Source organism: Cynocephalus volans, chromosome 12 (genome assembly GCF_027409185.1).
Source record: "Cynocephalus volans isolate mCynVol1 chromosome 12, mCynVol1.pri, whole genome shotgun sequence".
Classification (NCBI taxonomy): Eukaryota; Metazoa; Chordata; class Mammalia; order Dermoptera; family Cynocephalidae; genus Cynocephalus; species Cynocephalus volans.
Window position 1 is genome coordinate 96,143,131 of NC_084471.1, and position 24,038 is coordinate 96,167,168.

The 24,038-nt window shown below is 37.4% G+C and overlaps 1 protein-coding gene across 1 annotated transcript in view; it reads left to right on the forward strand.

Annotated features, from left to right (window-relative positions):
* The first annotated feature begins 16,921 nt into the window (after window positions 1-16,921).
* Window positions 16,922-24,038, forward strand: part of SLC15A5 (solute carrier family 15 member 5) — a 92,340-nt gene continuing 85,223 nt past the window's right edge. The window contains 3 exon segments of the mRNA XM_063115578.1: window positions 16,922-17,222; window positions 17,225-17,281; window positions 21,614-21,836. Of these exon segments, the coding sequence (XP_062971648.1) occupies window positions 16,922-17,222; window positions 17,225-17,281; window positions 21,614-21,836 (581 nt within the window).

Genomic DNA, 24,038 nt, shown 5'->3' on the forward strand with positions numbered 1-24,038 from the left:
ATACAGAGAGATACATTGGCAAAAAAGTTTAAAGGGCTTTATAGATCAAGAGGGGGCTGTTAAGGGGATGTGACTGATCACTAAGTGGATAATAATATTAGCAATAGCAGCAGTATCTTGAACTTATATGGAACTTTTTATTTAATATCATTTGTGATCATTTATTAATAATTAAATATAAAGTGTACCTTGGTTTCCTATCTCCATAAAATGCATGTTAAATTCATCCCAGATGTTCATCTACATTTGCCAACATATTCTTGTCGATTTGTACAGTAGACTAGTCTTCTTAGCAAAAGGGAAGGGAAGAAATCTAAATTTTATTGTCTACCCTGTGCCAAGATACGCCATGTACATAATATCATTTAATCCCAACAGTCATATGAGTATTATATTACTATTCCCAATTTATAAATGAAGAATCAGAGATCTAGAAAGACCAAATAACATTTTTAATGTTTCACAGCTAGAAGGTGCAAGAATCAGTATTTGAATTGTAGTCCATCTGGCTTCAAATCCCAGTAAGCTTTCTTTCCTCTGTGCTAAAATCCTCCCTAATGAATGTCATACATAACTGTGAAGAGATAGAATGGGAAATTTTTTTCCTATACCCCTAACTTTGAGGATTATTTTAATGGAGAAAACTGACACCAAGTCTCATAGCATAAACTGTAGGTAGTGAAGGCCTTTGGGAACACTTCATGGAATACCAATTCCTTTAGGTAGTTAGGCAACATGGCTTTGCCTCCTACTACTAAGCCATTCACAGGCAAAGCCTTTCACTAAAATGCTGCTGATTGCAAGTGACTTCCAAATCCAAACAAGCATTTTAGGTCTATTTAATAGATCAATACAGTAATTCGCTCCTGGGCCCCTGAAATCATTTGTTTGGACTTGATGTCTGTGTAGTCAGACCGAAGTATATGCATTAGCATGTGCAGGGAATTACACAAATAACTTGCATTGAAAGATGTTAAACCAATTTAGATCGTGTGAAGGAGGGAGTAGTTAACTTATTTCTAAGTGACTGGGATTAAATGGGTCATTATAAAGGCAGTGGCCTCAACAAGTATCACAAAGGTAAACACACCTTTTGTCCAAAATATACACTCCATCATGTATAGATTCTTCAGAATTCAACTGAGAAGATTAGAAAGAAAACAGTAAGAAAAACCTGATATAAGTTGAAGGGGCTTTTTTTCTTCTATTTCTTCCTTTTTAAAAAATCACTTCTATTGGACAGTGAAAGAATCTCTCAGGGGAAATAGCAGAGGACATGTTGTTTGCTTCACTTCAACTTAGTGGACAAAACATCAAAGGGGAAGAATTCTGCCTTAACTTCCCAGAGGAACAGGGTCTATGCGAAACTAATAATAGTTTTCCATCTCTAATTTTGATGATGACACAAAAATCAGAGGTATGTGCATATTTGATCCAGTGTTGAATTGGATTCTAGCCGCAACATTTTATACCTACTGAAGTCTGCTAATTATGTGTGCTGGGACACCAGCCAAAAGACCATTACAATAGTCCAAAGAGAATAAAATTAAAAGTTTTAACATGGATCCTTCCATTAGGAATAGAGAATTGGCAGTAGAAAGAAAATTTCGTTATCACTTAGGTGTAACTCCTTTGTTAGGTGCTAAAGTAAAAAAGGATTCTCCATAAGAGAAACAAAAGAGATGCCTTGAAAAGAGAGTAAAAGGTAGTCCTTCACTGATCATGAATTACTTGGGTGTGCCCATTGATGTAACGCTGGTAACAGTGAAGTCATGTAAACATTTATCCATTCGTTTATTCAATCATTCAGGCAACGGTCACTTTATCACCAACTACTTTGCCAGATGTTGTCATTTCAAAGAGGATTAAGACTCAGTACATGTACGCAAAACAGGAGGACAAAGTAGGAAAATGAGATATAAATAATTGTAATATTGTGAAACAGAGTGTTATAGGAATACAGAAAAAGAACATCTTATCTGCTGTGGACTGAGGCTTGGGGAATATCTCCTTGGAGAAGAGAACATCTGAAATAAATCTTGACATATGAATAAAACTTAGCCAACTAGAGAGGGTAATATTCGTGAAATAGAAGACAGTGCAATCTAAGAAAAAATACCAGCACCAGAGTTGTACTGAAAACCACAAGCAGTTCAGTGTCAATGAAGCAGAGAGAACACTGAAGGATAAGAGACGGAGACACCAGAGGAGCGTGGGCAATGTGAGTCTTTGCACGGAACACGGGCTTTATTCTGGAGAGAGACCTGGTACATAGGAGACTGTGGCAGCCTAGTACAGAAGGGATTGCAATGGCACAAAATGGAGACAGGGTGATCCGTAGGAAGTTTCTCACAATAGTTGTGGCAAGGGATGATGAGGTTCTGAATAAGGAACAGTAAGGGTAGAAAAGGGGAGACAGAATATTTAAAAGTAAAATGGGTAGAGACTGATGATTGATTGGATGCAGAGGATGGTTAGAGAGAAGTACAAATATCTGAAATCTCAAAGTTCAGTTGAGAAAGAGGAAGCGTGCTCATGAAAGTTAACCATACTTGGCCCTAGGGCTGGGATGTATGACGCTAAAAGAGACTGTGATGAAGACATGGAGAGAGAGAGACATTATCTAAGTAATCCTGGGTAAATCATCTCATTTCCCTGGGCTAGTGTCCTCATTTTTACTTGGAGTATTTGATTAGATGCCTCCTAACAACATATCTAGGTCTATTATATTTGTTTTCTGGTCTTTATTTTTTTACTAGATAACATATATATGTATACTATACATAAAAGTGCCTAAGTACATTTTGGTTGATTGAACTTCAATCTAAATCTGCTAGTACTTACTGTGCCATGCCTACTGTAAAGTCAGATGCCAAGGTAGTTCTATACCGTTCTTTAGGCCCATCGTTTCCTTCTCTCTATTTTTCTATCAGTGTCTCCAACAGAAGAAGGCACAACTGCAAGTTTCTCTCCATCTGATTATCCTGCAGCACAATTCTGATAGGAATCTGCACATTCGTTATATAAATCCCAATTTTCAGTTTAAACTACTAGTATGTAAGGCATTACATTTTTCTGCCATTTGGAACCTCTGACTCATTCAGAGTTTATCTGTAATATGAGTTAGGAAAACAGTAAAAATCAAAACCGAAATTTTGGTAGCTATTTGGACAGATGGATAAAAGTCAACATGGTCTTTCTATTCTAATTGTTACTAATCTGCCCTGACATATATATTTTTTCATTTATTTAACAAATATTAATTGAGCACTATTTTGGGGCCCTTTTGCTTCTTGGGGGAAAAAAGAACAAAACTTCCTGTCATTATGGAACTTAATTCTAGTATGGGGAAATATTTAATTAAATGTGTGCGTGCGTGTGTGTGTGTGTGTGTGTGTGTGTGTGTGTGTGTGTGTGGATAGATAGATAAATGATGATAGATGGATAGATGGATAGAAACTTGGGCAGAGTTAGAGATATTGGGCTGAAGGGGTTCTTGGAATATGGGACTTTCAGTGTTAAAACCAGTAAAGTTCCAGGCAAACTAGGATAAGTTGGTCACCCTAGAGTGTGGAGTGGGGAAGTGGTAAACAATTTTGAAGAGGAAAAAAAATTAAAGAGAAAGCTCAGTGCAGGCCAAATTGAGAAGATGGTATCTGAACAAAGTCTTGATGGAGGTGAGGAAGTTGGATATGTGGAGAAGAAGTAGAAAAGCATTCGACAGAGGGAAAAGCTAAGGAAAATGCCCTAAGGTGGGGGAATGCTTGTGTGTATACACATAGTGAAATTGTGTGTTACAGATAGACTGTGTCTATAATGAAGCCAAATAGAAAGAGTGAGGTATGAGTCAGAAAAGTATTCAAATCTAGGATCTTCTACTTCCCAATCCTCTGATATTGGACCTCACCAAACTCACTCTGGGTATAATTCTACATAATTGGAAATAATAAAAATAATAGGTTTAAATAGTGAATGGAAAGTATGTCAATAAAATTATATTTGTACTGAATCAACAAACCAGAAGAACTTGAACCCAAGATTCATCATAATTTTTCTTCAATGTCCTTTGAGTCATTTATACTTTGTCAGTATAAATAAACTGAACATGAAACCAATCAATATTAATTATCTTTCTATATATTTCTGTTTAATTGTGTAATTTTTTTTTTTTGGTGGCTGGCTCATTGACCATGGTTTTATAACACACACTGTAGCCAACTCAGCTACCAGCCAGCCCCCATTCTGGCACTTAGTTTCTGCCTTGCCTTAATGACAAAATATGGGCACGAAGAATCCTAAAAAGCTCAATAAATATTTTGTATGACCTTAATAACCCAGCCTTAATCTGTACAAAGAGTAAATCAGCATTTCACAAGAAAAACAGAAACTTGCATTTTCTCATTATTTTAATTGCTATTGACAGCTTATTTGGATAATTCACACCAAAGAAAATCTTTAGCTGAGAAGAACTTTATATGAATCAGTTAGAGCTCTAGTTTCAATAAACCATGCAATTGTATTGAATTTCTTATTTGTTTTGCATGTTGTGGACAGAGTTTACCTGTTTAGCTAGGATGAATACTCCAAATAAAACCAGATTTACAAAGCCCAAGTCTTTCCTCCCTGGTCATTTTCTACTCAAGGACACATTTTGGCCTAACATGTGCCAAATGACAACAGAAGTCCCTTTCTTTTCATTTTTTAACCACATCCTAAGCAATTCCTCCAAGGACTTCCTTACAGTTATCTGCAGATGGGAAAAGCAATTCATGATGCAATAAAATTTATAGCTCATAAAATTATGAATAAGCCAAACGTTAAAAAAGAAAAGTTAAACTAGGTTTAAAATGATTTTTATAATATCAACCACATGAATTGATACAGAAAATGAATTGCAAATGTAAGGGAATGCAACAACTAAATGCTCTGTGCTCTCTGGGTGTTAAATGGAAACTGTCAGCACAGCACAAAGAGATTCAGGAAATAGTCATTGATTCCTCAGTAGAGGTGGGCAAAGTAAGGCTCAAAGTAGACTTTTTTAAAAAGCAGATTAACCGAGTATTGCTAGAAAAAACAGAGATATCTGGAAACTAGATGATGAAATGATGTGTCTACCCAAGTCATCACTATGATTTTCATGTAAGAAAAATAAAAATACAGCAAATAAAGAATTAAACAATCTAGACTTTTCTTTCTCTCAGTAGAAATTTATTTTTAAAAGAAGTATTAGAATACTTAGCAATATCAGAATAGCCTCAATTTTCCATTTCCCTTACCGACTTATCATGAATACCCTTAGCCACAATGGCATCAGAATCTAGAAGGGTGGTAATGAAATGAATATTACAAATATCTGATCCAGAATTGTTGGGTCTCCCACAGGGTTTGTCCTTCTTTTCTTACTGTACACAACTTTCCTGGATGACCTCATCTATCCCATTATCCTCATATAATCCATTGATTATCTATACATTGATGATTCCCAGGTGAACAACTTTACCACTCATATCCTTGTGCTCCAGGCCCATGTGTCTATCATTATCTGAATGTTTCCCAGTAACTTTTACCAGTACGCCCCAATTGAAGTTAACTATACAAACCCAACCTACTTTTCCCTCTGTATTCTCCATCCCAGTTAAATATCATTCACCCAAATGTGTGTGGAGTAGGGGTAAGGAGATGACAAGAAAATGAAACCACCATTTACACATCCCTCTAGGCCCAATATCCCCAGGGCGGTCCAACCAGTTAGCATATTAATACACTCATACCAATGACCTGTCTATTGAGTTTATCTCTTTCTGTCCATTTCCTGTCTTACTTTCTCTCAGGTTCATTCCTGGCCTTTGCTCTCCATCACTAGGAGACAGACCTCTGCACACACTGTTTCTGAAGCTCCTTTAACCCTTGGCCTCCACTTCACTGAGCAATGGGGAACACACGGGGAAAATTGGGGACCTGGAGAAGGGAGAGGGTCAGATTATTTCCAGCCACACTGCGTCCCAAGTACGCCATGTTTGTCAGGCCTCCAGGCTTTGGCTCATGCTGTTTCTCTGGGTAGAATTCACTTTGTTACCTTTTCCACATGACGAGTTCTCACTGTCTCATGCCCAGCTCAAATGCTATCTGATAGTCTCCTCATCGCCAGGGATTCATCCCTCCCTCTCCCTGTGTACTTTGGAAACATCTTCAGTGTAGCACTTAATGTACCATTGAAATTTGTTGCTTACCAAAGATATCAATGTGCTGGTTATTATTAAACCAAATAGGTACATTTTTGTTCTTATCAACTTGACATTTAACTACTCAGTTCTTCATAAATCTGCCAGGGAATCCCACGCTTGCCACTCTCGTTTTCTTACTGCACCCCCCATAAGCAATTCTTTCTCTGCCTTAAATATTGAAATCCTCCAAGATGCCTTGTTTTACCCTTGTTTCATTCCCCCCACCCTCCTTATGTGGCCTCAACCACTCCTATGGCTCCCTCTACCATCAGTAAACAGGTGACTCTTACTCTGTATCTCTGGCCCAGGTTGGTCTCCTCAACTTCAGATATGAAATGGTGGGCTTCTCTTTCTATATATCCCATGGGCTTTGCAGAAGGAATATGTCAAAACTTGGTTCATTGTCTCCCTCACCCCCGTCCAATCTCCCATTACCAACACTCTCTACCCATCTCTGTCTCAAGAATAGCACTGTGAAATTTCTCTAGCCAGAAACCTAGGAGTCAAGATTGATTTCCCCTTCCCTACATAGATATTTAAATCAGTCAGAAATTTTCGTAAATTTTCCCTCCTTAATGACTCACTAATCTGTACCCTGTTTTCTATCCCCATTATTAATGCCTGTTAATAGGCTCTCATCACTTATCACTAAGATTAGTTCTGCACTACCCAGTTTCTATGACCCCCCTGTCCATTCTTCCCGTTGCTGCTAGAAAAATGTTCCTCTTTTTTCTCCAGAATGTACTTCTGACCCTATCGATCCTCAGTTGGAAACTTTTAATGGCTTCTCACTGAGTTTAGAATAAAATCTAAACTCATCATCGTGACACACAAGGGGCTCCGCAATTTAGCCCCATCTGACTCCTCCCTTACCACCGCCCCTCTTCACATGTGCTCGAGTCCAGTGAGAAAGTATCTGCAATCCTCAAACTCTATTGACTTCACATACCACTGCCCCTGGCTCTCTATTCCCTCTTCCCGCAGTGCACTGCCCCAACTCTTTGGCCTAGAAAACCCTTCATCCTTCATGGAGACTTCACTTGAGCACCACTTCCGCCAGAAAGTCTTTTTTGTACAATCTCATTAAAGTGCCCGTCATCCATCATCCCCTAGTGCCCTCTGGTACCTCTATGAGAACAACTGTCACTCTTTCCTAATTCTTTGAAGGCCAAAGCTGAGGTCCTTTTCTTTGGGTCCTCCCTACTTGGTATAGCTTTCTAGCACACAACATGTGTTAAATAAGTATTCCTTGAATAAATGAATGAAGTAATCTTATCACAGTTATACGAATACATATATATGTAAAATACATAATATACTTTATTATATATTTATATGTATACATATGACCTATCTAAAATATGTCTACACATGTATACATATGATGTATCTAAAATATGTAATATACTTTAGTGGAGTAAATTAAAAGTTAAAAGATCAGGCCTTATTAACCTTTAAATCTCTAGCATCAAGCAGAGTGCCTGACATACAGCGGGCTTACTAATGTTGAGTTTTGATTGGTTCAAAATGGTCTCGATTGAGTTGATTTGGTGCCTGAGTTTACGGGATAATTATGCTAGCCTTCTGCTCTTATTTCCTATGGCAAACTATTGAGTCAGTCACTCTGTCAGTCATTTGAGGACCTATTTTGGTCAAAACACTATCAAAAGCTTAAAAGTATACAAGGTTTGGTCTTTGTTGCTTAGAATTTTACAATTTACATATAAACATGAATGCATATGTAAATTTTCTATGAGTCCATTATATAGACAGGACAGACAGGACCTTACTAGACCTATCAAATAGTTCCTAACTCCCTTAACCCCCATAGATTCAGAGATAACTTTGTTCCCATTTATATATGCTGTTTTACAATACAAAAACTTCTCTAAAATCCATGTTAAGAGCTAGGAAATGAGTCAGAAAAAGACATCTCACTCTATGAGATAACTTGCTCTAATTTCCTCATTAGTGAAAACGACATCATCATAAAGAATATCTGCCAACAATCTGATATAAAAATGTACATGCATCATGAAAAATAATTGCTGTTCAATTACTACTGAATTATAAAGCTGTCGTACAGGTGCAATAACGCAAAAGCCTTGAAGGTATGAAAAACTGCTTAGCTTAGGCAATTACATGTGTTTGAATAAAGACCCAAGAATAAAATTTGCAGAGTTTAAGAAACAATGAAATCAGAACCAAAGAGCTATTTATAACTATATATTTTTAAATTTTCTGTATTTTCTCCTGTATAAATTTTGAAAAGCCAGGGATAATTTTTTAACTCTGGGGTCCAGGGGGAGAGAGAGATGCAGTAGTTCCTCCTTTGCTTTCTACCATCCCCACCTCTCAAATTAGATCCACTGGGACAGTACTACAAAGATAGAAATCTAGCCATAACCATGGTAATTGCAACTTCTAAAATAGTGAAATCTTACTTATGCCTTGTGCATAGTTTACGTATATGAAAAGTAAAATTTATAGGAAGACAATTTTATTACTACTGTGAAAAAGATACATTTCTTGTAAGTTTCCAGGGTGTTTAGCAAGGGAAATTAGACTCAGGGAACTAGAAAGGGTCTTAAATATCATCTAATCCAAAGCCTTAAGTCATTATATAAGAAACTGAGGTCTTAAGAAGTTAAGTTTATTGTGCAAATTTCTGCAGATAGTGGAAGAACAAGGTCTAAAAGCATTTTTACAATATTATGAGTTTGATTAGGCATAAGCTCTGTTGGTCCAGGTCAATTTCTCATTTTCAAAGACACTTAAACTTCAGAGCTTTATGACAGACTTTTACCCAATTACAATGTTGTAGAAATAAAATTGGATTGGCAGCAAAGGGGCATGAATTTTATTGCAGGACAAGCTATTAATTAGTTATGTTAGCTTACCAGTTACTTCACCTCCATTCAAAGGACAAAGTGACACTTTGAATTTGAAGGAATTTGATTCCCTTCTTTCCTCAGCTAGTGGATATGCCCTAGGTGCCTCAAACTCAAAACATCAAATGGCAAAGTCATCTGCCTTTGTCCCAGCTCTGTTCCTTTGTACTGAATAGCATTACTATTCACGAAGATGGCTAGAAACCTACACCACATCCTTGATGCTCTTGCTTCTGTCTGAAAGATTCTGCCTCCAATTTTCTATCGAATTCTAGTACTTCTACCAAATCTCAATACTTTTTATCCCCCATTCATACTTGCTTAGATTACAACACTAGTAGCAAGTAGTAAAAGAAATAGCTAAGAATTATTGAGTCTTGCCAGTATAGCTGGTGCCCATACTTTTGATCTTCAGTAGAAAAATTATTTTGTATAAGAGACTTTAGTCCTTTATACTCTGCTTTACTATAGAAATTCACTCTATTTGGACAGGTCCTGCATCCACAAGAGGAATGACTTCAAGAGCAAGTCAAAATTTTGTTTTAAGAAACTATGATCTGGCTCTTTCTTATCTCTTCAGTCTCATCGCTCATTTCTCCCCACACACCTGTAGCTTCCTGACCCAGGCCTTCCAAATTTGTTCCTGACTTGAACTGTGAAAAACTTCTTTAGGTCTTTAAAGAGTAGCTTGCTCTTTATTTCAGAGAGCATAACACTGTTAGGAACTATCCTCGCCTTATACATAGAGCCCAAGCTGAATTCTATGCCTCCTTTGGACATTACTTCCATGGAAACCTTTTTGTGGACTTTCTGAGGTTGGCATACAAGCCCTGTTAAATGTTTCTATGGCACTTTCTTCTTCCACCATCCTAGCATATAGCTCACTGGGCTGTACTTTTTGCTTAATTGTTGATATCCCTCACTAGGGATTCCTCATTGTAGGCCCCATGAAGCCAAGGTTGTTTTGTTTTGTTTTGTTTTTTCATAGGATCCCCAGTGCCTGGCTTCTACTAGGTGCTCGATAAATATTTTTTAGTAGTCAAATATGGTCCGCTTACTGCATAGTAATGCTTTTGCTTCCTTTATAACATCCTGATATGTCAAACTTAAACCATTATTTTATTTATTCATTCAGAAAGTCAACCAGTTATTCATTCATTCAAAAGGTTTTAATATATAGGCAGCAAATAGACTGTACCCAGTAATTAGAGTCAAGATCCTTGTAGCACATTGGTAAAAACTTAATAAGCAGTGTTTCTTGCAGAACTCTGTCTTAATGAAGGTTATATATGTCTGGGTATGTCATGCAGCACAGGCACTGTAATCCACTAGACGTACTAAAATAACTAATATAATCCAGGCACTATGCTAGGTAGTGCAGAAATAATATGAAACTGCCCCTGTTCTCATGGAACTCATGATCAGCAAGGGAAATAGCATGCAGACTAGTTAATACAACATGATATGCACTGAAAAAGAGAGATGCACATAGTGTGTTAAGAGCACAGAGAAGACTCTTTAGAATCAGAAGAACGTTTATTGAGGATCTGATGCTTATGCTGAGGTTTAAAGAATGAGGAGAGGTTCCCAAAGCAAATGGAAAACAAGAGTGTCCCAGGCAGAAGAAATAGCCTGTGAAAAACATGAAACGGTAAAAGAGCATGGCGTAGTCACAGAACTGTGAGTATGTTATCCAGCTTCGTGGCAGAATGACAAGGGGAGACTCCTATCTTGGGGAAGGGCTTTATGCACCAGCAAAGAATTTTTAACTTGCTCCCATAGTCTAAAGGAACTGTTCATAGATACAAGAAAGCAATACTAGAGGCAACAGGGAAAGGGAGAAATGTTGAAGAGTTCAAACTAAAATCAGAGTAGAGAAGGTGAAGAAAAAGGATGGATTTGTGAAATATTTAGAAGGTTGAATTGATAGTATTTTCCCCACAAAGTCTAAGATAGTGCCTGACACATGTTAGGCACATGTTAGGTTTTTAACTGGATTATGTGAGTAAGTGGTGATGTCATGAACCACAAAGAAAGCAGAACAGGAGGAGTCAGACCTGGAAAGGAGATCATGAGTTAAGCTTAGAACACGATGAGTTTGAATTTTCAGTGAGAAAGCCAGATGGAGATGTCCACCAGTTTACCAAGGACTCAGGAGTGATGTCTCAGTTAAACACAGATTTGGAAGCTGTCAGTTCCATATTCTTAAGCCTGTCTTTCTTTTTCCTTCATGATCAAATGGAAGGAAGGAAGGAAGGAAGGAAGGAAGGAAGGAAGGAAGGAAGGAAGGAAGGAAGGAAGGAAGGAAGGAAGGAAGGAAGGAAGGAAGGAAGGGACAGGATGGAAAGTGGCTGTATTAATGTTCTCCAGAAAAATAACCAATGGGGCGTATGTAGGTAGTCTCCCATTATCCATGGATTTACTTTCCACGATTTCAGTCACAGTCAACAGTGGTCCAAAAATATTAGATGGGAAATTTCAGAAATTCGTAAGTGTAAACTGCCATTCTGAGCAGCGTGATGAAATCTCACACCCACCTGCTCCATCCCTCTCAGGACATGAATCATCCCTCTTTGCAACGTGTCCAGGCTATCAACGCTCTCACCTGGTAGTCACTTAGCAGCCTTCTGAGTTATCAGATAACTATCGACATGTCGCAATGTCACAGTGCTTGTGTTCAGGTAACCCTTATTTTACCTAATAAGGGCCCTAAAGCACAAAAGAAGTGATGTTGGCGATTCAGATATGCCAAGGAGAAGCCATAAAGTGCTTCCTTTAAGTGAAATGGTGAAAGTTCTTGACTTAATAAGAAAAAATAATTGTATGATGATGCTAAGATCTACTGTAAGAACAAATCTATCTGTGAAATTGCAAAAAAGGAAAAAGAAATTTGTGCATATGTAGGGCTTGGTACTATCCATAGTTTCAGGTATCCACTGGTGGTCTTGGAACATATCCCTCGTGGATAATAGGGGACTACTGTGTGTGTGTGTGTATATGTGTGTGTATATGCATGTATGTGTATGTGTGTGTGTGTGTGTGTGTGTGTGTGTGTGTGTGTGTGTGTGTATGAAGGGTTTTTATGAAATTGGCTTATGTGATTGTGGAGGTCTGACAAGTCCAAAATCTGATGGGGGAGGTTGTGGGCTGGGGATTCTAGAAAGACTGGCAGTTCGAGTTTAAACCAGGAAGAGCGTACATGGCAGATGAAGTCCGTAGTCTGCTAGAGAATTCCCTCCTGCTCAAGGGAGGTCAGCCTTTTCTGTTCTACTCAGGCTTCAGCTGATTGGTTGAGGCAATCTGCTTTGCACAAAGTCCACTGACCTAAATGTAAATTTCATCCAAAAACACCCACACCCAGAATAATATTTAACCAAATATCTGGGCACTTGCACAGACAAATAGATGCATAAAATTAACCATCACAGTATTCATGTCATAACTCATTTCCACCTTACTCACTTTATAGAGATATACCTTCTATGTAGAATTCAACACAAGAGAAAGGTTTGTGATGGTCGTTGTGGAAGAAAAGCCCTATAAGAGTACAATAGCTTTCATTCTTAGTTATCCCCAGAAAGGTAAAGAACACACTATATTGGAAAAGAATTGAATATTTTCTATGTTTTGGGGACTGTATGAGCTATTATCTACCAAATGTAATTCTCTTTTATGCTGGACAGAAGGATCAAGGTATAAATATCATTCAATTGCCATCGGGGTTTATACAGAGTACATTTTTTTTTCACAAAACAAAAAAATAAATCCCAATATGTATCTTTCCATTTCCACCTTACGTTTCAAACAATGCAGCAAAAAAAAAAAAATTCATTCCAAGTCTTTGATGTATGATTTTTTTTTATTTTTTATTTTTTTATTTTAACATCTACTTGCACATATTTTTGGGACATAGTGTGCTGTTTCAGTACATGCTGGTATACAATTTTTAATAATTAAATTATAGTGAAGCCAATCCCTAGGTTCTTAACGATGCTTTTAACCAGCTACCAAATCTCATAATCAATGGAATTAAATGGAATCAATAGTCCTAAAAGAATAAATATCTCCACCTCACCTTTCTGTATACCATTTGCAGAGAATTCTTGAGCTAGAAAAGCCCTTCCTCTAAAAATACTACTAAGTATTTACACGACCTGTGAAAATACATATAAAAATGGAAAAGTGTTGAAGCAAAACACTGTAAAAATGTTTTAGAAAGGACTATAGGTTTCTCAAAATTCATAATCATCTTGGAGATACCTTACAGAGATGCTTTTTAATACCTCATATTTAAAAATAGCCTCATCAAAAACAGGGCTTATCTTTCTGGTATGATCCCCAAACAACCTTTACAGGGTCCGATACATGCATGATACATACATCCAGAGACGGTTATTGGTTCATCTCTGACTAATTTTGCTATTAAATAAGATACATTTTTCAATGCATACAAGTATGTAAGGTCAACATTATTCCTCCACATCGTTGATTTGTGACTTTGGTCTTTCCAATGAAGAATTTTGGTAATAAGTACAGTCTCCGCATTCCAAAAACAATATAGGCTTTCCAACAAAAAAAAAAGCCTTAAGTTTATATAATGATTTGCCATTATATATCAAGAAGTCTAAAAACTTTTCCATACTTTTAGCAAGTAACACAGCTTCTGAAAAACTAACCAAAGGATATAATCTGGGAACAAGGAAAGCTTTCTGCACTGATATTCATCCCAGTGTTATTTATAAAGGTGTTTTTTCTTTTGATTGCAGGCTCATGGTTAAAAGTTAGAGAAAGACTGGCTTATAACTGATCTCAGACAAAAATAACTAGCCAACAATGGAAGAGTAGTTAAGTAAACTATGTATCTATTAATGCACCCATAAAAAATTATGTTTAAAAAAAGTTCATAATAGCATGTTAAAATGCTTACAACAAATGGGGTAGAAAACATATTGTACAATTATACAATATAAATATTTAAAAATAGCCATAGAGGGGAAAACATCAAAAAAAGATGCTCCAAAATTTTTTCTTGTTTTTTTCTTCTATTTTTAGATATTATCCAAACTGTATTCAATGGACATATACTGCATACATTGCTTCTATAATGGTGGGAAAATATCAGTTCATTACAAAGAGCAAGCCTGGGGTTGGGGTGGGGTAGGGAGTTTCATAAAACTAAAAATTGCATAATTCCCCACTGAAAGGCTCAATTTGTTGGTAAAGATGATGACATTAAATATTCCCTAACAGGTGTTATTCTCAAGTGGAGCTGGTACTTGTTCTTCGAGCTCACTCTGAGCTTGGTATTGGCAACTAGCAGAGAAGTGACAAATAAGAAGGAACTGTTTTGCCATTGCTTCAACTCCGTGCAGCACAATCTGCCTCCTCACTTCTGTCTTTTGTGCAAACTGGAATTTGGAGATGGTTCCATGACATTTCTCTACGGCTCGCTGGTTAGAGTAACTAGAAAGTGCAGGAATATACGAGTGAGTAATAACAAAGGCATTTCCTGGTATAATCCTTGATATTTCACCAGTCATTTTCTAAACCAAGCTGCAGAAATGACCTTCTGGGGTAGGCTTGACCATTTGTATTTTGTGGTACCTGTAATGGGCTCATCGACAAAAAAGAATGTGCCTTAAGTGAGTGATAAAGGGGCAGGAATATGACTCAGTTCTTCTAACTCCCAATTCAGTGAATATCCTTTTTGCAAATATTTTGTTCTTATTATAATATTATCAGATTTTTTTCCCTTATAGACACCTAAAATAAATTTTATTTCTGAGTAGGTGGCTTTCTTGGAGAGTTACCAAATAACCCCTTCAAAGAAGGCAAATGTTGCTGTGCTCCCTGACTCAGCTACTCCTAAACCACAGGCACCCACCACCTGTGGCCTGTTCTTGGTCAAGGATACACAGAGGAGCCAAAGAATTCAAACATGATCTTCATCCTACCCTGAAAGGGGCAATACTCCCCTGCTTGGGAAATGACTCTGCAGGAGCACGTTGTCAGGGGCTAGATATATCACCCAGTGGCCAGGGAACAAGTTTCTCTTACAGCTGGAGCAAACAGAAAAGAAAAGAGTCACTGGGTTCTTTGTAAGCTATAGAAAGCAATGTAGCTAATTTAATCAAATCAAAAATTAATTGGAATGATTTGAGTCTTTTCCAGAAGGAAAAACTAATTGTGCCTCCTGAAAGATAAGAACCAGGGAGGCACTGAGTTCTCATCAGGGCCTCGTGGGCAATCCCTTTTGGATACCGCCATCTGAATTATTCAGCTTCCACCCCGTCTGTTCTTGAGTCATTCCACTCATGATTACAATTACAGAGGAGAAAAGTAAAAGGACTATCTTAGGCCATGTGTTGACCCCCTTGTCTAGAAGAAAAGGGATGATACCCTGATTAACAGCTTCCCCGTGATCTCATGTAATAGATGGGAGTCATTCCCCAAAGGTAGGGTGACCACATGTTGGAATTTGCCATGGACAGTCCTAGTTTATATCTATTTTTCAGTAATGAATACAATTAGCATCACTTTTCACTCACAAAAGTGTCCAAGTTTGGATAATAAACTGCATGATCACTCTACATAAGGGAAAAATAGGGCATTGTTACCAAAGGGCAAATGAGTGACTCTGAGCAGATGCAAATAGCTACCACTACAACAAGACTATTAGAAGGAATCAGAACAAAGTGTGTTACTCCCAATCTTTCAGAAGAAAAGATAAGACCCAGAGTCAAAAGCCCTTGCCAGTCTTTTGGTTTTGACTCCAACATAACATTCCTATATTCATGTATTGAATTATTATGACTTTGACCCAATAATTTCATTCCCTTGTCTTCCTATGTCCTTGCAGCTAAACAGTAAATGTTAAGGTGTTCTCCTTCACTGCTGCTTTTTGTTTGTTTGTTTGTTTGTTTGTTTAATTGGTGCCCTCCTGCTTTCCAAAATAGAATGCTAACATTCATTCACCCAGCTGGAGAGTCAAGGTGATACCAGATCCAATATTCCCCAAAGCATACGTAGACTGGTTGCTGTATCCCTGACTGCTGATTAATAATAAGGGAGCTGAATAGTGACTTTTGATTCTGATTTCCTCTGAGAGGCTGTTCTACAAGCATGGGGTCAACTTAAAGGAAGCAGGGTTTTGTTTAATATTTTCTCCTTTCATTAGTGCGCTTAAATTACTTTCTTGTAAACTCTGCTTGTTACCTAAATGTACCAGCACTTTTGTTACCTAATTAACTTTCTTATCAGAATTCCAACCAAAAATAACAAGAAATGTAATAATGATAAGATAGCCTGCCCCCCTCAAAACAGATTTCCTTTTGCACTTTATCTCTTGGTACTGTTCCGGCTTGTTTAATTAAAGTATCAGAAATTATTAGACTCAAATTATTTCTTGATCTACTGCTCAAATTCTCCTGAAAAACTGCGTATTCTGCCTCTGTATTTAAACCTTTATCAGTGTGAGGCAGATGAGTCCTCTACATGTACGCAACTGGATTCATGTAATTCAATACAGTTTTGGAAGAAGAGCCTAATTTCACCTCTAAGTAATTAAACAAACAAATCAGATCTGGCTACACTGAGCTACCACGAATGCTTAAATACTCATAACTCCTCTCCTATGCTCCTGGATCATTAAAATGAAGAACACTAGCGTGCAAAAAACCTTAAGAAATTTTAGCATGGCGATGTGAAATTCGAAACAACAGTCTTACTATTTTTTCACTAGAGGGGTGGATGTAAAAATCACCAAGTTCAAACCACTAACATAAGTTGTATTCAAGGAAGATAGTCATGTCTGTTACAGGCTTTACAATAATTGATGAGGAAATACCCTTAAATCACAGCACTGAGAAAGAGAAAACTGTAAGACATATTGGTTATTTCTCTTCATCATACTCTGGGAAAAAGATTCAGGTGGGAATCTGCTTGGTTCTGGTGGAGCTATGTGAGAGGTTCACTTTCTTTGAAGTCATCTGCAACATGATGTCCTTTTGCACTGTCAATCTGGGCTATCACAACTACCAGGCAGCCATTCTGAACTTGTGTTTTATTGGGACATCGATACTTAGTCCTGTGTTTGCTGGATGGCTCACTGAGTCTGTCTAGGAAGAAACAAACTGGTGTATATTTGCTTATTTCTACATTTTCTAGGTGAGTGTTCTCTGCTGACTGGACTGTTTTGCAACTTAATTGAATAGATTTTTGTTAGTATTTTTAGTTTGCATTATTCCCACCCTGCTCTTAGAATAAAAGGTGATAAATGAAGTAGGAACATTGTTTCAAGTTATTTCATTCTCTGTGTTATTTGAATGATGCTAGTAAGTGTGTGTGTGTGTGTGTGTGTGTGTGCACGCGTGTGTGTGTGTTAGAGGATGTTTTAATACCTATATCATTGCACTTATTATATTTTACAACAATTATTTCTTAATATGTCTATCTTCTGTACTCCTTAGAATGCCCTCCTTTCCCTCATCCTACTCCATGCCCAAATTTGCGGCAAATTCTATGTGAAACACGAAATTCATTTGCTTCACAACTAAGATGAAACGTGCTAAAAAGGTTTCCAAATTTCATGTAAAATAATTGAGAAATGTTTTCATCAAAAGGTGATCTTTTAATTAGCCATATAGTAACTAAGATTGCATATGAAGGCATGACTTCTATATTACTCACTGTGCTTTAAAAGTGAGTACACTCAGACACTTCATTTTGCTTCTTTACACAGAGAAAAATAAATATATCTACAAAAGTTTACAAGTGAAGTGATTGTGAGAAATGCTGGGGAAATATCAAAACAGTTTGACAAGATATAGAGAGCAAGTTGATCAAGAGTCTAGAATTTTAGGCTGAAAAATTCAAGTTATCCTTTTTAGAAAACAAGAAGTCTCTGAAGATACTATGAAAGCAACATCTGAGAAATGCTTTTATTCAATAAAAAGGATAGACAATCACAGTGGGAAGTTAAATAGAGACCAGGATGATGGGCTAAGCAATACAGAAGTGCCAATTCAGGAGAACAGGGGAAAAAAAATCATAAAAATTTGGCAACTAAAGAAAGGTACACATACAATGGGCGAACAAAACAAAAATTAACTTGAAGGTTCTGAGCTGCAGAACTTGGGAAGGTAGAGTGCTCTTACTCAACAATGAGTGCACCCGAAATACATGGGGAGGAGGGTGCCCAATGAGGAGGCGTGGATAGGTGCGAGTACTCAACACATCGCCCAATTTCAGGCAGATGGTAAATTACCATTCACCGAATCAATCTGTGTGTGATTTGAACTTGTGAACTTCATTTCTTAAGTACTCTGAAATAAAACTAAGTCTCTGCATGGCAAGCATTCATGCAACCTTCAACGAATATTTCTTATTAACCATCTTGTGCCAGGCTTTGCTCCAGGGTCCAGAATGCAACAGAGAAGAAAGTCTGTTCCTGTTCAAGTTGACTTTCTGGTGAGGGGAGAGAGAAAATGAACAAGTAAGTGGATATTAGATCAGGTGGCAATAAGCGTTGTGATGAAAAATAGATCTGCATAAGAAGACACATTGCTATTTTGTATCAGGAAATGCTTTCTGGTAAGGAGGCATTTAAGCAAAGACCTGAGTAATTTTCTCTCTTTAACTTGGTAACAGGCCACATCAGTAGCATTTGGTAACTTCCTGTTTAGCATGGTTCCTATCAGGCTAAATTCTGGGGTAAGTCCAGATCAAGACAGAAATCCCAACTTGGGAATTTTGCAAACAAAAGACCTAAGTCAACTCCATATCCATTCATTTTCTTACTAAAAGCTATTTCCTTGTATCCCCCACTCAAAGCTGCCATCAAATCTCAAACAGTCACTAAATATCAGAGGTTCTATCTGAAATGTCTTTTCTGTCTGAATTGCTACAACCTTAGCTCAAAAATGCAGCTTTCTTCTTCTTGACCATTGCAATGGCTTTACTGGGTTGCCAGTTGTCAGTATGACTCCAGTCTATACACCATTGTACCATCACTGACTTCCTGAAAATTTAAATTTATAGATTGGCTCTACTATCTAAAAAATAAAATCCAAATTTATTAATTTAGCATATGAGAACCTTTACAATCTATTCCAAATTTACCTCTCCAGACTTCTCTCTCAATATATGATCACAACCATGCTGAGCTTCTCCTCGCCGACTTCTCTGCTTTTCTAATCTCACACATGCTCTTCTCTCTGGCTGAAATTGACACCTTCACTTGTCTTTCTACCCTATACCCAAGATTTGAAAACTGCTGATATTCTTTCAAGACCCAGAGAGTGTTTGTTGCTAGCTTCTCTGTGTTCAGCCGCACCCTAATCGTACCTATATGATTGTATTTAACATTTTATAATACAATTCTCCACCTGCATGTTTGACTTCTCTAATGGACTTATTAGCTCCTGGAGAGAAGAGCCAGTAGATCCCCACTAACCAACAGGGAATAGGACACATCATGGTGCTTTATACAGAGCTCCCAAATAGCACATTTCTATTATGTACTGCATAATCAGCATATCTATATTTGGCAGCTCTGTAGCTTTTTATCATATAAATCATGGATTTTTATTTTTATTATATCAATTTTATACCAGATAGAAATGAAGTTTTGATCTAACCAAATCAGTATATTCTGACATTTTCTCAAAAGATGGGACAGCCTTTCTTATGTACACAAAGGTACCACCTGGACTAAAAGTGCCTCGTCTTTAAATGAACGCTTGCTGCATGAGATGATGTCTGTACCCGTCCTCTCTGGATGTCCTTTTGTCTAGCCAGGCCTCGCATCACACTTCCAGAGGAAAGGACTGAGTGGTAGCGAGAGAACAGTTAATTCCGCATCTGGCTAAACCCGAAAGGAAACATTTTAAACTCAATAATTTATTAGACCCACTTTTTTATCTATAAAGATCTTATAGTCTAATTGGGAAAACTAACCACGTAAAACAACTATATAAAAATTGCATCCCAAATAATGTTCATGCCCAACTAACATTTGTATTCTATTAAAAAATAGAAAACAAAACTAATCTGGAGAGCCCATTTTCACCAATCAAATTGGCAAGACAAAAAAGTTAATGGTGGTAACTGGTATTGATGCGTGCAGGCCATCTCCTACAATGATAGTGGAAGATTAAATTGTTACATTTCCAAAGAACATTTGTTAGTGGTTTTAAAGCCATAAGACTATGAATGCCTTTGACTAAGAACTTAGGCTAAGGAAATAATCAAAGTTGTGCACAAAATTTATGTGTCAGAATATTTTTGCAGTATTCATTGACAATGACTGAAAAAGAATTGTAAAACAAATGACCAATAGAATCTCACATCATCACTAGAAATCATGTTGCAAAAGAACATATAAAGATATTAAACAGTGTAATATCGATTTGTTAAGTAAAATATATTCATAAAAGCATAACATGTGGTGAAGGTTATCTCCGGGTCATGAGTTTATGGGCCTTTTGTATTATTGTGGGTGTTTTCCTGTATTTTTCATATTTTCTGAAGTAAGAATATATTAATTTTGTAAACCAATAAAGGAAAATGTTATTTCAAAAAATTGGTGATGTGACCACTTGATGATAGGAAGTCAAAGAAGAGGAAAATTACATCTGGGTTGCTCCATAACATTTGGACAAGTCACTTAACCTTACTGAACCTGTTTCTTGTTTTGAAAAATTGGAATAGGAAAATCTATCTCTCGACATCACAAAGTTTTTCCAAAATGAAACAATATAGCACATGAAAATGTTTCACTAAATATAAGGAGTTTAGCCAAAACATGGAACTGTACTGCGATTTTCATTAGACACGGGAAGTCATTGAGTGTGGTCCTGGTGAGGTGGAAGGGAGGCTCCTTTGTTACTGTATGTTACCTGCATCACCCGATCACACTGCTTGGTCCCATCCTTGTTTGTGTGACAAAGAAGACTCCAGTCACTGTGTGAGAAATGAGAGAAATAAGAAGGGCGTGACTAGAGAAAGAGAAATAGAGAAGAAAGAAAGAGGCTGTGTGCTCCTCGAACTATAATGTTCTTAGAAATTTTTATTTAATAGGCTTCTGAGATGTCAGTGATCATCCTATTTTCTATCTCTCTATTGATTAAGAACAAATAACCTTTTCTAACAGTGGTTTTCTCTGGAGGTGGGAATACAGACATCTTAGTTTTTTATACATGTCTGCATTGTTTTAATTTTATTAAAATGGACATGACTTGCTTATATATTCTGAAAGAAAAGGTAGTCCAAGCTGGAGGTGAAAAAAATTAGAACTCTGCATTAGTTAAGACACAAATTGAAGTAATTTTCATACTTAGAAAAATTAGGCTATCGTCCAAATTGCAGTGATTAACATAAATATTTTAATAAGACAATCACACAATGATGCTACTGTCAGAGGAAAACCCTTATTTATGATGTGATTTGGTGATTCAACTGGTCTGTGCTATATTATTCTCCTTTTTTCTCTACCTACAGGCACCATTGTGTTATCTGTGGCTGCTTTTCCCTTGGAAGGTTTCTATGTAGGCACTTCCCATGTGACTAAGAGCATACCTCCAAAGGAGCAGAACAGGCTGTTCTAGGCAGCACTGTTGACCATCTGCCTTGGCACAGGAGGAATAAGAGCTGTGTTCCGTCCACTGGGTGCTTACGGCCTTCAGGAATATGGATCAAAGAATCAAACATCTTTTTTTACCTAGTAGGTAGCACTGGTTAGGGGAGAAAATGGGCTTATGACAGTCCTCTCCCTTTTGGGATATCTCATTGTTTGCTTTCTGGTCCCATGTGGATAGTAGTTGTTCAGTCTTGGTCACTGATTGGGGCTGGATAAATGACGATGTGATGATGTCTGTGATGACGATTCAGTCGGCAATCATGGGAGCTTATGAGTCGGATACAGACCAATACAGCTTATCAGCACCTTCCTCAGACACACTGATGAATTTGTCCTCCCAGTAGAGGTGTCTTAGGTCGAATAGAATGTGGCTTTGGAGCCAAACAGGCCTGAGAAGTCTCAACTCTAGTTCACTGACCTTGATGGAGCCATTTATTCGCTACTTCGGTTTTTCATTTCTGAAGGGGGATAATAATACCTCTTTTGGGGTTCGATTAGGGGTAATAATATGTATATTGGTAGCAAAAAACTTGGCACATAGTAGGTGATCAAAAGACAGTAGCTGTCATTATAGATATTTGTTATGTCTACATCGTAATAGACTAATTTGACAGGGATTGTAAATTCACAGGCAAGCCAATGCAGAGAGAAGATGACAAACATGAAAGAAGTGTTTTACGATTCATTAAAATATCAACCAGCACTTCTCTCTATCACCCACTTTACGTCCAACACCTAAGAGTTTATATTCCATGAAAACCAAACTGCCTTTCTGTTTTGTCTCTCCAATGAGTTCTTACATAGTTTATCAGTTTACGTGTTTTTTAAGAAACCAATTTCTATTACTAAATCAAAATTAAAGAAAAAAGTTGAAATTTAGATCTTAAAGGAGAGTAGTTCAGCAGTTAATATAAAACTACTTTTTTGCTGTTGTTATTCATCGGTGGATGTCAAATAGCTGTGAGATACATTAAGTCTCTTGCTCCCTCTTTTCTGTGAAATGGGTTGTCAACATTTTTCTAAAATGTTCTGTCTTTCCATCAATGTTAGCAATGGGTAAAAACAATGCACAGACAGCATCAGACAAAATGTGTCAAAAAATTCCTATTAAAAGTGCTATACAAAAAAATGTAGAGTAAATCAAATATGTAGTTATCCTAGTCAGTTCCTCTTTTCTCTTTTCCTTCCTTCCCTTATTTTTCTTTCTCTCTTTCTCTATCTCTTTTTCTTTCTCCGATTATATTAACATTACAAAGCATTCAGGCCTATTTTGGATTAAGTCCTAATGTCAGAGAACAATGCAGTTTTACCAAAGGTGGAAGGAACTCTTTACTTCTTTATAGCAAATTCTGCCTCCTTGACCTGCCCAAAGGAGAAAGAAAAATCCTTCTTTTTTATTCTATTCGGAGGTTTTAATCCTTAATTAGCAACATCATTTTGATTAAATAAGGCTCTGGAGGATTAAGACTGGAGAGCAATCAGTTGTTCTGAAAGATAGCTCTGGAGAATTTATTGTACTGTGGTCTTAGTCATTCAGAGTTGTGTTTAATCAAAGTGACATTTCTCGGTGTTGATTACAAAGGAGACATTATATGAATGAAATATTTCCTTTGGGAAAGGGAGGGGACTCCCAATGGGTTTGTGCTTTAGGGCTTTGGGGAGGGGGATGAGGAATGGGGTGAAAATTAATTTCTGCCTCTGTGAGGAGCCAGGCCAAATTCAGGATGAACGCATTTAGATTTTCTTTTTTATTATTTTCTAATTTCATTAAAATCTCTGATAAAAATAATCATGCAATGTTTTGGGGTTTTTTTTCATGACTGGTAAGGGGATCGTAACCCTTGGCTTGGTGTCGCCCGCACCGTGCTCAGCCAGTGAGCGCACCAGCCATCCCTATACAGGATCCGAACCCGCGGCCTCGGAGCTCCCAGCGGCGCTCTCCCGAGTGAGCCACAGGGTCAGCCCAATCGTGCAATATTTTATAAAAATATGGCTAAAGCATCTAAAAATGTGTGTAAAGAGTCAGACTGGATGGTAAGCTCCTTGAAGGCTGAATTAGGCTGTTTTTGCTTTTTATCCCCCCCCCCCGTTTCAAAACTAAACTACATCACAATTTTATGAACATCCACTTATTTCCGTTTATAGGAATGAATGCTAATTCTATTCCTCTGCACACTGCAGGGGTTAGTGGCAAGATAGACAGAGACTCCACTGGGCAGCCAGACAACTGGCAGAATCCTGGGTCTGTCGCTGAGGAGTTTTATGGCCTTCAGCAAGTTCCTTCAT